The sequence below is a fragment of the Dryobates pubescens genome, chromosome 8 (genome assembly GCF_014839835.1).
Source record: "Dryobates pubescens isolate bDryPub1 chromosome 8, bDryPub1.pri, whole genome shotgun sequence".
NCBI classification, from domain to species: domain Eukaryota; kingdom Metazoa; phylum Chordata; class Aves; order Piciformes; family Picidae; genus Dryobates; species Dryobates pubescens.
Window position 1 is genome coordinate 19508426 of NC_071619.1, and position 14830 is coordinate 19523255.

Below are 14830 nucleotides of genomic sequence, written 5' to 3' on the forward strand. Positions count from 1 at the left end.
CTCTACCCATATAGTTAGAAGGTTTTCAGAGTCTACAGCCTACATCTTTCTGTATCTGCACACAAATTCATGTTTATTTAACTACATGGAAGAGAAAACAAACCTTCACCTATATTGGAGTACATAGGCAGGTCAACCAAGATAAAGAGCTGCACCATCCTTACCTGATTGGTCAAATGGATACCTAGCACTGTCCTGTCTTCCCAAGAAAGGCCTAGTAGCCTGAGATGCCTGCAGACTAGTCTGATAGAGGGATTCCAGTTCTGAGAGCTCCTGTTCTGTGTCTTGATTCCACTGTGGATGCAGATGTGCTGGGATCCTGCTCAAGTCATCTCCAACTGCTCTCTGATCAGAAAAGGGTGGATTCCTCCCAGGTACAGGAAGCCATTCAGTATTCTTATTAGCCTTCTGAGAACTGTTATACCTAGTAACATTATCCACCCAGCAGTCCACAGGCATAGAGGCAACCACGCTACTAGTAGCTCCATCATCCACCTGTTTCATTCCTCCATCATGACAGTGCCTTTCCAGGTAGGGTGCAGGATCTGCTATATTCTGTCCACCTCTTCTACACAGCTCTTCACTGTAAGAATAAATACTCTTAGAAGCAATATGTTGGGCACTAAAACCCTCCAAAGAAACTACCCCATCCCTAATTTCCACAGTTGAGTGTACTTTTTCTGAAGACTGGTTTTTGTTCTCTTGGTTTTGATGGATTAGCTGTCTGCAACCAGAGGATGAAGGGTTGATGAAAGATTTTTGTGTTAACTTTGGAGACTTCTCATCCTGACACACTGCAGCAATCCAGCCTTTTTCACGAGTACCTTTTCTCTGGGAAACTGCATACATTTTCTGAAACTGCTCTGCCAAGGAGCGAACATGTCCCTTTGTACTAAAGGCCTCAGATTTGCAACCTTCTGCTGTGCCATATTCATCCTGGGAAGGTAATAAAATCTCATGGCTGTTTGCTCTGGAGTACTTATTTGTGTTCTGCAAAGGATCCAAGGAGCACTGCCGTGTAGGGGATGAAGTCACAGGGGCCACTGCATGATAGGCCCCTAAATGATCAATGCTGGACCGCACTGGAGAGCTTGCAAGTTTGGAACAAGGACTGTGCTGGCTGTTCTTTTCAGGAGATGCTGCTTGTGGTAGATGTGGATTGGGAAACAGTGTAGGCAAAGACCCAGAGTTTACTGTGTTAGCTTTGGATTTGTACTGAGGTGTGAAAATAGGTGTTATGTTATGAACCTCTTCTAACTTGCTGCTACTGCAACATTCCCTATTGTCTTTCGGCCCTGTGGCTGTCTTGTCAGCAAATTCCACACTATGGTGGGCATCATTCTGAGTTCTTGCAGACCCCTCTGCCAACCCTTGCCTACAGGGAAAAGAGGGAACTTGGTCATGAAAATCAGCAGAAGCAGACTGGAAGTTTGGAGAGATCCTGTTGGATGGATTGCTTTCAGAAGGGGGCAAGGAGGAAGACTCTGGATATAATGGTGAGAGCAATTCATGGCAGGAAGCAGGTGGGTGGAAAAAAGAACTGGACCCAAATTCCACTTCTTTGTTGGGTTCCAGTGGTACCTCCTGGCTCAGCAGTACTTGGAGCGGGCCAGTCTGTTCACTAAAACACACAGAAGGGTAAATTATTAGCAGTAGTCATTGCTTACGTTTATCCCTAGGGTAATGAACTTGCACTAGGTGACTTATACCTCAACACAGTTTTCATTGCTAACTGTATTCTGATGAAGACTTTGCATTAATTCAGTAGGTACATACATGTTAGTCCTTTGCTTCTAACCCTGTTTTCCTGCTATACTTGATCTACTGAATCTGCTTCATATTTTTAAGACCATTTTGCTACAGTTAGTCTCTACATAAAGTATTCTTGTACAGCATCCTATGCATTTTAAGCAGCAGATCGAGCATGTGGGTAGGGGTAAGTGTACGAGTAGTAAAAATAGCATTTATATAAAACAGAACAATTGTTTCCAACATTAACACCTTAGATATTTTTGAAAATACTTTGGACACATTCATGATCTGAACATGAACTGACAGTGTTTCTGTAAGGTGACCTCTCTGCAGGCAATTTCATGAAGAATGACTTGGCAAATGGAAGGAACAGGCTGAAATTTTTCTTATATCATCTTTGCATTCTGATCCTTGAGTCATTAATCCAACGTATTAAATGAAGCTCAGGCTAAATGTATAACTATTATTTTGTAATAGCTGGTATCCTAGGTACATTTGTAAAAAAAATAATTTGAATTCTTTTATGTGCCAGTGCAAGACAATTACATCCTTGGGTCATATAGGGCCTTGGCATTTTTCTGCATGTCTTTAGCATTTTAATATGCAGATAGAAAAACCAGTACCAAAGTCTATGTGCCTGTGAGAAAATGACAGGCTACAAACAGCTCCAGCAGAGAACTTAAGGAAACTATCACTGCTTCGTTTCCTTCTTGTGATGCATTGAATTCAAGTTCTCATGAAGGCGATATGTGCAGCAGAATGACCTTGTCTGAGTAATCATGAACTCCGCACTGTCTACGCTGTTACTTATATCCAAGTGAGAGTACAGAACTCTGGCTATGAAAAGATTCCTTTCATTGGCTGCTATATTAACATTTAGTTGGATGTAACTTCTTGCAAATCTAATGTTCTTTTCACAGACTAGCAGTAAGCAAGTTCAGCAGCAACCAAATTAGTTTATAAAGTTCCTTTCTTCCACTTTCATAGAATCTGCCAAAATGCATAATTTGAGCTCTGCATTTTTCCTATAAAAGATGACATAATAAACCTCTGATTGACAAAAAGATCAGCCCTCATTACATATAATTCAGCTACTGCAGGTAAAGAAAAGAACATTATGAGCTATAGCCTGTCAGGTGTGCAAATTTACACAGTTTGAGTATATAGCTGTACATGACATTGGAAAAAAAAAAAGGATTCCCATTGGAGATTTCATCTAAGCTTCTGATAATGCAACATGTAAGAAAGGGGTGAGGGAAGAAGTCACAGTTCAAGAAACAGCCTAGAAATTGGATAGGGATGGTCTAGTGCTAGGAAGGAATGGCATGGGAAGAAAGGAGGATTAAGCTGCATGCTAGAGAGGGTAGGAAGAAAGGATCAGTTATAGCAGAGAGTTAATTATGCTATAGTTGAAGTCAGTATGGAAGAAAGAACCATGAAGAGACACTGAAGAGGCCGCTAAGCCAAGCTACAGGATGCTGGGAAGCACAGAAGGAAAATGAAGAATGATATATCAGGGAGACCAGTCAAAGTGACAGGATCAGGATCCAGATCCAAGAGTTGCTCCACTGCACCACTAGAGAAGTGGACTAGAATGGAAAGATCAGTGCACTTGACACTTCTCAAATTACAGAGCACTAAAACGTGCTAGACACTATTCCCAACACAAAAGCAATTATACAAAGATTTTTACAGTAGTACACTTTTTTACTGAGTCCTGAAACTGCTCCTGAATCTAAACAGTTATATTACTTCATCCTAACTCCCTCCCCCTCATTTTTAGCCAGGTTGTTGTCTATTTTATTCACTCCCTTAGTACATAAAAAAAAAAGAAAAAAAGGAAAAAATTGATGCTGCCAGGCACTCCCTGCTACAAGTCTCTGTCACAGATCACATTTTGAACATGTGCACAGTGAACTCTTCTATAAAGAGTAGGGGGGACAGAGTGTGGCAGAAAAAATGTGGATCATTGAGCATATTATAATGGGGTTTAACCTAAACAGGAAATAAATAGGGAGTAACAGTGTAGGATTTGGATTATCCATGGGAATATACAGAGTTTGCTATTTCTTTCCAGACTGCACTGCTCACAGACGCAGCTCAGATCTGGGTCTAGGTGATATACTCGGACTACCTTGTAGACTGGGCCATGGTGCCACCCTGTGGTGGGTGGCAGGTTGGCGGCGGCAGCGGCTGCGATGGCTGTTGGTGCTGCATGCGATCCTGGAGGCTCCGGGCTTTTCGGATACTGATTTGCAGCTTCTTATCGACTAGGGCTCTGCTGTGAGTGCTAGCGCTGGCATCATGCATGGCAAGTCTTAGTTTAGCTAAAATGCAAAAGAAAACATCGCAGAAAACAAACAGAAAAAAGGAATAAAATTGAAAAAGAAAAAAAAATGCAGCAAGAACATAAAACATGGACCATGCAAATACTGCCACAAAAGAGTTCACAAGGATGCTATTGTTTCCATTAATGCACATTCAGCTTAGCCAGGTGTTCAAAGATGTTAACTGAAACTAAACCAAAATAAAGTAAATGAAATTAAAAAATAAAAAAATCCACGTTTTAGCCCAACTTCTCATCCCCTTCACAAAGGCTCTTTCCAACCCTACCACATCGATGCTACATTCTCTCATCTACCCTTCTCCTGTGTCCTTCCATACTTGGGACTTCCTTTATGTGCAGGAATACCCAGCTGGGATTTGAGTTTCAACATAGACCTTGCTGGAATGGAAGCTGCTAGAGCTATCACAAGAGCTGTAAGCTGTACCTCTCATTTGGCCATCCAGAAAGCAAATTTCTAAATGCAAATGCACATGAGCTACCCCCTCTGTCTGCAGCCATTCTATACAGACAGAGGGGGAGCATGGGGTGAGACAGCCAGCCAGTCATAATGGAAAATGACCAAAAAGAAAATGAAATCACATGGCACACATTCTCGAAGGTCACAATGCATTCAAGCACTTCAATGTCCTAATAGTTTTTTTTTTAAATTATTTTTTAATTTTTTTTTTTTTTTTAAATTTTTTTTTCTCCTTTCTCCTTTTTCCCCCTTGAAAGTCAGCTACAGCACAGCTCATTTCTGGTGATCCAGAGGACTCAAGAATGGGACAGCATTTCCTTCCTGTGCTACACCCGTTATGAGAAACAGGGTATCCTAATGCCTTTTGTAATTTGGTCTGAAGGTGGAGAAAAATTGAGGACCGAGTGGCAGGGTGAGTTACTTACTAGGTGCTTGCTGAAACGCACCATTTAGCACCAAAAAGGGCACATCAGCACCCAGTGCTGCTACAGCCATAGTGCTGGAGAGAAAAAAATGGATGCAAATATGAAAAAAACCCCAACATCCAGAGATGAAGATGACTAGGACTATAACCTACAAAAGGGAATGCTTGTAAAAAGGAAAGATTGTCTCCTGTGTGTTGCTCAAGACCCTCTATTGCTACCTGACCACTTAATGTGATTCGATGTCTCAGGCGTTTTTCCACCACGTTAGTAAACTGTCAGAAGCGCAATAGCTCAGGCAGAGTTACTTACATATAGCTTCGTTACAGAGCGCCAAAGCTGCAGCACAATCGCCCTTCTGCTCCTGATTCAGCGACTCTTCAAAGATTGAGTCTGCCTCCTGCATCGACTTCTCAAAGCCATCACTCCTACCTGCAATGGGCAGCAGCCTTCGTTTTGGTTTCATTCACTGTGGAACCCTCATTCACCCTCAATCCCATTTGAAAATGCCAAATTCTTCTGAGGCTGCACATACCCTAGACTGTATCACCTTACCTTCCCTAAGCAGGGCAACTTGAGCACCCTGGTATGCTTGACGTTCACACAGGCATACCAGTGTGAATCAAAATTTTTTCCCCTCACACCTTGTTAACTTGAGAGTTGTACTGGCTTATTGTATTATTTTCAAGTCTAAGTAAGTCCAAAAGATGTTATAGACATACCCCAGAAGTCAGTCCAGATGACGTCTGTCAAGTAGGAATTAATCTAAACTTAGAATTTTCTAAGTCTAACCCGAAGTATCTCAGTAAAAAAAACGTAGCAGATCAGAACTTTCCCTGTACAGTCCCCTGTAAAAATTAACCTGTCTCTTCTTCAGATACCCAACTGCTTTCATATAAAATGAAATAAACTGAGATAATCTGGTTGAGTGTGAGAGTAAATGCCTGCACAAAATACTTCCACAAACATGTTCAATTGCAGAAAGAGACACACGAAATATGAAAACCCAACTTACTAGCAGCTCTAGGAGCAAAAGCGCAGGTGTAAGAAGCCAAGAAGAAAGGGACAACTGTCCAGAATTATTTTTGCAACAATTTAGAAAACGGTGTTGGAGAAAAGGATAAATTAACCTTGGACACAAAAGAAAAAGCTTAAACTCTTCTGGCATCAGAACACCCAGATCTGAGTGGAGGAAATGCCCCATCTGGTGTCACCTACTAGGCATTATGCAAGTTATGCACTAAAATGTGCACACTCAAATGAGGCAAGGGAAAACAAAAAATTTTGTGGTTGTTTAGGCATGGGCTTTTCTTTAATGGAGTATCTCTGTCATTGTGACACTCATTCTCTAGCAGACAACAATAAATTATATGTTTTCTCAACTTGCATAACATGCCATGGCCCGGCCTGGTCCCCAAAACCCTCGTGCACAGATGCAAACACAAATTCTCATATCCCATAAAGCCCAAAGAGCTCACATCAAAAGCAAGTACTGCAGAGAGAAGTGAGAGTTGTTAGAGCAGTGAGTTAATCAAGCAGCACACTGTTTCAAAGTAAAGGGTACTATGGCTTGTAATCAAGGTCAGTATACTAAAGTTATCTTTCTTTGCATGAATTTAGCAGTTTACTTGAGGGGAAAATGAGTCACAAATGTTCTGGAGTTCTGCATACAAACAAGCTTTCCAGGCAGTCATGCAATCTATTAATGTTACACTATTACATCTCTTACTGGGGTGAGGAAAGACTTAAACAAAAACTTCCCCAGATCTCAAGTCAATGTCTGTAAACTCCAACATTCTACTGCAGTCGTTTTTGATTAAAGATTATTCTAGTTTAGTTTACTTTTGATGACAAACAGCTAAGCAATTTTTGCTTCTACCAATACAAGAGATCAAAGATGGGCAATGTCTTTGAGAGCATGCTATTTTCTTTAGGGCAGGAGAAGTAGAGAGGACGGCATCCTTGTGTGCAACAACAAAGGTTTTCTTATCAATTTTTATGTCAGTAGCATTTATGTTACAGAAGTAAACACTCATACTAATTGAAAAGGTATCTGTCTACTCTCATACATTCAGAATTTTTCACCTGGTTACTGGCACGTCGCAGTAGAAGATAACTAAGTGCCTCACTGATGCTCAGCAAAAATTCCAAAAACATTCCCACAATCAGACATTCTCATAGAGATCACAGTTTTCAAATGCCATTGGCACAGTAACAGACTGGCTGCTGAACAGTTGGCACAGCTGCAGGCTGCACAGCATGAACTGTATTGTGCCCAGAGCTGGCACGACTGTGGAGTGCTCCTCTCCTTCTTCTCTGTCCTATAGCAGGAACCCAGCCTCTCAGCTTGTCTACAAAAGGTTTGAACAAGCAGCATGAGGATGCCAAGAGGCCACAGTGGGTTTGCCCCAGTCATGCATGCATTTGTGGTAGCAAAGCCCAGGTACTCACTACACGTTCCTTGGCTTTCCTGACTGACCAACAGCCCTACATTTTAATGCTCTATGAAGCTTCAGGCTTCACTCTCAACCGGGTCAGTGAACTCCATCCCACCGTCTGACTCTCTGTACTGGCTGATGAGGATTTAGGGCTAAGCCAAAGCCACTACATGTGAATCCTGTCAAACTCCCTCTGCTACAGTTCCATACTAAAAACATCTCTGCATTAATTCTGTCTCTTTTTAAAAGGGATTTTGGTCAAAACACCAAACAGTTTCTTTTCATCCTACAAGTTTGTAATTCATGGTCTTTCACTAACTCAAGGTACAAAATTGTATTGGAGGGGGAAGAGAGAAAGAGAGAGAGAGAATTACAATAGGAAATTAAGCTCAAAGGTTCAAAACACTTCAGCACTACAATCTTGCAAAACATACTGCATTTAAAATGTTACCCTGATTCTGCAGTTCATCTAGATCCATGAACCTGCTGGGACGGGGATTAAAGCCCATCGCTGCCTCCATTTCCTTTTCTCTTTTCCTGCGCAGTTCTTGTTCACGTGCTCTCCTTGCCACCTCCTCTTGCAATTCATCCAGTTCACTCTTGAAAGGGACAAACACCTCCCCATCTTTCCAAAAGAACAAAAATAAAGGAAATTTTTATTGTAATTTTTTTTAAAGTATCCCTTAAAAGACAAGAAATATTAATGAAGAATACAATTAACATGAGAAAAATAACAGACTGACCAAGCAAAGATCACAGAACTTCAGACCACAAATTAATTTTGTTAGTTTTTACATTTAAACTCCTGCCCAAGACATTTAGTTTCCAACTGAGTTCTATGTCAGCAACTTGGAGCACAAGCCCTATGAGGAGAGATTGAGGGAGCTGGGGTTGCTTAGTCTGGAGGAGACTCAGGGGTGACCTTATTGCTCTCTACAACTACCTGAAGGGGGGTTGTAGTGAGGCGGAGGTTGGTCTCTTCTCCCAGGCAACCAGTACCAGAACAAGAGGGCACAGTCTCAGGCTGCGTCAGGGGAGGTTTAGGCTGGAGGTTAGGAGGAAGTTTTACACAGAGAGAGTGATTGCCCACTGGAATGGGCTGCCTGAGGAGGTGGTGGGGTCGCCGTCGCTGGGGGTGTTCAGGGCAAGGCTTGACAGGATGCTTGGTTGTATGGTTTAGTTGATTGGGTAGTGTTGGATGATAGGTTGGACATGATGATCTCAAAGGTCTCTTCCAACCTGGTTTATTCTATTCTATTCTATTCTCTGCAGCATTGCTTCAAGCTCCTCTGCAGTGGAGCCTACCTCCCATTTACAGCCATTCAATGACCCAAGAAACAACAAACAGAACCAAGATAACCCTAAAATGATGCTGAAATTTTGAGGCTTTTTAATGTGTGCCAAATGAGCCAGATCGTAAGCTTTAGACAGTGAAATGGATTACAGCTGAGATGCTTTTCATTGCATAAGCAGCTGAAAATTAGAGGAAAATAAAGCATATCAATATCTCAGTCAACACAGCAGAAATCAGTCAGTCATCATTCTCACTTCAGTTATGATCTATATTCCTAAAGTGTCTCCCCTCCTTCCTTTATTCCAGAGAATTTCTAGGAAGGGGAAAGTATTAGCTCAGAATGACAGATAATCAGAATTCATATCTGCAGAAAAGCTCAGCCTTAGCCCAAATATCTCCACTCTCATTTCTGACAATTTTCATTTTTGTATAGCAATTTGAGTTTGTTTTCCAGACTCATTAATCTCACCCAGTAATTACGAGTTATGATTGAAAAGGTATTTTTCCACTGGTGGCAGCATACTGGGTTATGGGAGAGAACTGGAAAAATGGCTTTAATCATTAAGTCAATATTCAGAAAAAGATGCCAGAGCAACATGATCAAAGGAATATTCCAATAAACTTTTTTTGCAACCCCCTTTGGTAAATCTTATATCTTGTAGAAGTGCATTGCATTTCTCAGTGTTTCTTTTCTCTTTACTTATAAATTCACTCTGAAGATAAACATGCAGAAAGTAAAGATCACCTCCAATGCAATTTACCCTGCAAACCCATTGCTGCAGAGGAAAGGTATCTTACCATTTCCAATGGTGCGAGGGCTGTTCACCCAGCTTCCAACTGATGAAGCAGACTCCACTTCCAAGATGCTGCTACTGTGAGACTTTGGGATGTTACGCCAGGCAGGAACCAATCCACCTGCTCGCTTCATATGAATGTCCCTCCAAGAAGAGAGTAATTACAGTTTTACCCTTTTATTGATGTCTCCAGGAGAAGTTAGATCTACCTTTTTTTTAATCATCACAGAAATATCTACTTGCATTTAAATTTCATTTTTAAAAAGCCTATCATAAGAAAAAGCTTGCAAGAAACAGGGAATGAGAAAGTTTATGAGGGAGAGGACAATAGTTCTTTTCTCCTCCGTGAGACTACGCAGTGCATATTAAACCTGCAGTCTGACAGCTGATCTCAGCAGATTCTTAAAGCTGAAAATCTGCTCTTCTGGCCATTAACAGTCTCAGTTTGTGATTATAGGAAGCCTCCCAAGCCAAGGAGAGAAACAGATTGTGCTGCATATTTTTTTTTGCATATAAATATTTCAAGTATCATGCACAATTTCAATGAACCTCTCAAACTGAAAATGTCAAAGATTTCTATACAAGACTACTATTTCTCATTTTGTACAAGGCTCTTATCAAGCAATTGTTTAACCAAAACCAAAAGGTCTGTGAGCTGGTCAAAGGACAGGCTTGCAGTTTGATATTTGAGTTGAGTTTAGTCACAGCCCAAGTATACAACTATTTAGAGATGCATCATTTTAGTCATAATTTTTCAGTCAGCTGAATTCCATTCCTTTTCCTTCACACTAACAGTAAGCTATCAATATACCAAAAAGAAAAGGAATCAAACTCATTCAGATGCCTATTTCCCTTTTATTTCTCCCTTGCCCCAACAAATCTGTATTACGAGATAGTATCATTCTACAGCATCATAACACCAACTGAAAGAAATGAAGACTTCAAAAAGTCTTCATTTCATTCCAAAAATGAATTTTGTTAAAAATGTACCTATGGGTGCTTGAGCTTTCAGACAAGGGCATGTCCAGGCTAACTGGGCTGCTGCTGTTGCGTTCACTGCTTTCATAGCCAGACTCCATCCTCTGTATTAGATGAGGATGTTGATCCACCATATGATGCTGTGTGCCCCGACCTAGAACACCACGCTTGTATCTGACATTTGACTGGCTTGATCTTGTTTCCTGAACAGCACGTTCCTTCGCCTCATTTTCAACGAGCTCTTTACCTGTCACGACAAAAGAACACAGCTTGGTAGAAGACCCAAGCTTCAATACCAGCAACCTCCTATATGTATGTTAGCTTCTCAACCACACTTAAAACAGAAGTGCTGCCTTAACTTCAGTGTAAAATTAGTAATCTTAAGCAGAAAAAACCCCAATACCTTCACAGCATCCCTAGTATTATTAAGAAATATTGTATTCAACAAATTTATTTCTGAATCTCCCCCCTTGAGTATAACTTACCATATTACCCTGCAGGTAACTACCAAGTCTGGAAAGAAAAATCCCTTCATTCCCAAAACAATTTGTACTTGTACAACATGAGTTTACGGTATACCCAAGTGAATGTCTAGTTTATGATTGTTATTGTACTCTGTCACCTCTAATTCAGATGCTGCACTTCTTACATTGGTTATTTTGCCATTTACAATTGGATGAGGCTTATATAACATTAGTTCACAGAGGACAGGAAAACTATCTTCCCCCATACTGATTTCACTGTGTCTTCCCACTTGCCTCTTGTCTGCTCCACTTGCTCCTTCCCTGGAGCATTTACCTTCCCAAATTTCTTCATGCTCCCCAATTCTTTTCAATGTTTAGGTCCTTCTAGTTGGTGTCCTCTGTCCTTCCCCCGCCAAAGGCCCACAAATTTATGCATCAGCATCCTTACTAACCACAACTGTACTGCCAGTCACAGAAACCTCTTCTCATCCACACACTGTCCTTCAAGCACTCTGAGATGGAACACAGCAGCTCCAGTAACACATCAGCATAAAAACCAGGACCCAGTAAACATTTGCTCTCCACACCCTTTACAGTTTCAAGAGTACCCCCTTCTTGATAGAGAGCAAAATAACTGTTACATTCATTTGCAGATTGGGGAAAGAGAAGCAAGGGCTGGGGCAGAGGAAACAGAAGACAGCCCATGTTGTTTCACAATACATTTTATTACATTCAAAACAAGCAAATATGAGAACAAGGCCTCCACACAGAAGTTGCATAGCTGTTATAGTGTACAATGGTCCCAGACATATAATCTGTGGCTGCCAGGCTGTTTGTTCCCATCACGAGCTCAGCACTGATACACTGAGGTACTTGCTGCACCATAGTTTGAGCCATCATGCAAAAATACCATGATGAGCCAGAGGAAACAAAAAAAGCAACACAAAAGCCACTCCAAGGGATGAAATGCCAGATTCTTACCAGTGTAGCTCTGATTCCACTTAAGTAGCACAGATGGTGATGTGTCCCTTATTATTTCCTTACATGTGAAATTCAGCACACAAATATACATGCAACATGAATACCCACACAGAAAACAGCCTTCAAGAACACAGCTCCCTCTGACCTAAATGCCACATTCAAGATTTCACTTTCCTACTTAACCTAAAGAAAACTAGATAGAGGAGTATTATAAATCCCACACATTCTAAAACATACCTTTCTTCTCAAACTCTTACCTGCTTCTTCAGAGAAGGGGCTAAGCTGAGTGTAGCCACAGTGTTTCCTCTTGTCTTTACTGAAGATGCTGTCTATATTCAGAGACTCTCTTTTGGGTCTCCAGGTTGGCCGGTACCTGCTAGATGAACTGGATTTAGACTCACTACTGGTACTCTCCACTTCCCAGTCTCGAGTATGTCCAGACAGGCTTTTTGAGGGTCGTGTTTCTGCCTGATCCACACTAGTCCCTGCATGAGGGGAATTCTGGATGGCTTGAGAAATCATCTGTGGTCTGCTGTGGATCATATTGCTCACTGTCTCTTTAAATTCCTTCAGCCTGCTGGTGCTGCTGGATGGTTTGGGGGCAGCTCTGGGGGCTTGTTTCTCCTTCAAGGTTTCTCCTGCAGTTTACAGAGACAGCAAAAGAGACAAAAATAACTTCTGATTAAACTAGCATACCAGCAGCAACATCTTACAGATTTGAAAAGTAAAAAAAAAAAAAAAAGAATCCCAACAAAATTTAAAAACCAACCAACCAAACAACACACTCCAAGCAACTACAACAAGAAGCTAAGGCAGGAAAAAATACAGACAAAGAAACACGGAGAGAAATGCACATACCCGCTGAAGATCATAAAAACATACAGAAAGAGATACTGATATTTGAGATAAAGTAACATGTCTTGCCTTCACTATGATACCCTGATGACTGAGCCTCATCTCCTTTTCGCCGAGACCTGCTAGAGCTCCTCTTGCGGTCTGCCAGTGAGCCCTTTTTGGAAACATGCCTCTGATTGCACTCACTGTCAGTCAGGTGCCCTGAAAGGACAGGAGAACACAGTAGAGATGACAAGAGCCGTTGGACTGAATGTTCTGTGTGCTAAGAGCAGTAGGGCTCTACTGCTCCTTAGGAGGTGCAGATGCTCCAATGCTAACTGGCAGGTTTGGCAACTTTTTGTATCCAAAAGTTTTTTTGTTTTGTCTTGGGGAGGGTGTTCCAATTTATAAGTCATAAAGGAGCAATACGGCCCCTTCTAGGACTCTGGCAGTGAGAACTTATCTACAGGGAGAGGAAAAGGTTGACACTGCCTTGTCTTTTCATAGTATAAAGACATCACTTTCTTGCTCTTTCAAGTACTTTTTCAGTTTTAATAGCCATGAACATAAAATTCTGGAGGACAGCTTGCTTGATACTACTCTGTTGAACGAAGAGACTCAAATACATGAATGAGTTACCATATAATAGGAAATTACTGCACTTCACCAGCTGATCTGCGTGAACTACCCATCTACACCACCTTTGCCTGCAGCAAAGTATTTAGTAATCTGAGTTAGCTTAGTCTACAATGATGAAGCCTCAATTTGCTCTCAAGGGCTAAGCCAGCTAATTCACATTTACCACAAACTAAGAGCATACACACAAACCTTCAATATGGATCAGTTGAAAAATGACTACGTTCCCTTACTACAGCTCATGTGTCTGAGTGTTAGTATTTTCTCTTGCATACAATTTATTCCCCATTTTCTCACATCAAATGCAAATTAAGAACATTTGACATCCTAAATTTTCTGTATTGCCTTTTCTTAACACACATCCACAGTCCTGAACCTGCAAACACAAACACACATATGGCTTTACTCACGTGAGTAGTCCCAAGCAGAGATGCAGGATAAGAAGGGAATTTATGAATAAGCTACAAAGACTTTTCTCTAGCCTTTATATCACCAACTTTCACCTTGCATAGGATGATGGGAAAACAAAATCCCTACTACCCAATAGTGGATCAGCAAGCTCCAGACTACAGAGCTGGCTGTTCTGAGCCTTCCCCCTTCTCTAGAAATTAACAAACAATCAACATTTAAAGCAGATTTTACACATGAAATTGTACCTCCAACAGTTGGGGGGAAAAAATAAAACCAAACGCAAAACAAAACCCACAGAAAACCCAACCGCCACAGCCTCAGTTTAACTGTAACTGCTAAAATAAATCATCAGAAAGGAATCCAAACAACAAAAAGCAAGCTACAGAAGACTCACAATTCTATTAATGTGCAAAGCAGAGAATGATTATGTAGCCAAATTCTTTAGAAACAAGCAGATTCTACAAAAGAAAATAACTTAAGTAAAAGAGAAATGTTGGCAATGGAGATAGATGATGTGCAGCATTTAGGTAACTGAGCATGAGTTGGTGCTTTAGGACAACTTGTGTTTTCTTCCCAGTATGAACTGTCATTATCTTATGCTTTGCAGTGACTCCCCTCAAACTGGAAGAGGTTTATGTTTCACTCCAGAGTGTAAAACTTCTGCAGTTATATGTTTTCCCCTGTTCTATCCATCTGACAGTAAGTGCTTAGTTAGCATCCTTCAATTACTGTAACAGAAACTACTTGTGGCAGTTTTAGGCTACGCCTTTAAGATTTTGTTACAGATTTCAAGCAGAAAAGTAGAAAAATGTAAATAAATCATTACTGGGTGTAAAAAGGAGAGATATCCATTGTAAGACTGGTTGTACCAAAACAATCTTCTCCCTTTTCATCTCTTCTCTGCTCGCTTCATTGCTCTGAAGGGATACTAATCTGCTTCTGCTTGACCTTGGCTGCATTGTTTTGGTTAAGTCTAACATCAACTTTTTTCTCTGCTCCTTTCCCCCTTTTGGACAGGGAGT

General features: G+C 41.0%; 1 protein-coding gene across 5 annotated transcripts in view; it reads right to left on the reverse strand.

The window, feature by feature from the left end:
* USP54 (ubiquitin specific peptidase 54) overlaps positions 1–14830 on the reverse strand; it is a 49190-nt gene that overhangs the window by 8435 nt on the left and 25925 nt on the right. For 2 of the 5 annotated variants that reach the window (XM_009897659.2, XM_054163877.1), the window contains exons 11-18: positions 12852–12983; positions 12185–12565; positions 10495–10729; positions 9509–9648; positions 7868–8041; positions 5291–5410; positions 3887–4079; positions 165–1621 (exon numbers count right to left, since the gene is read on the reverse strand). In XM_009897659.2, coding sequence (XP_009895961.2) covers positions 165–1621; positions 3887–4079; positions 5291–5410; positions 7868–8041; positions 9509–9648; positions 10495–10729; positions 12185–12565; positions 12852–12983 — 2832 coding nt within the window. Of the gene's footprint in view, positions 1–164; positions 1622–3886; positions 4080–5290; positions 5411–7867; positions 8042–9508; positions 9649–10494; positions 10730–12184; positions 12566–12851; positions 12984–14830 lie in introns of those variants that run through there. The other 3 variants (XM_054163878.1, XM_054163879.1, XM_054163880.1) reach the window with 3 other exon arrangements.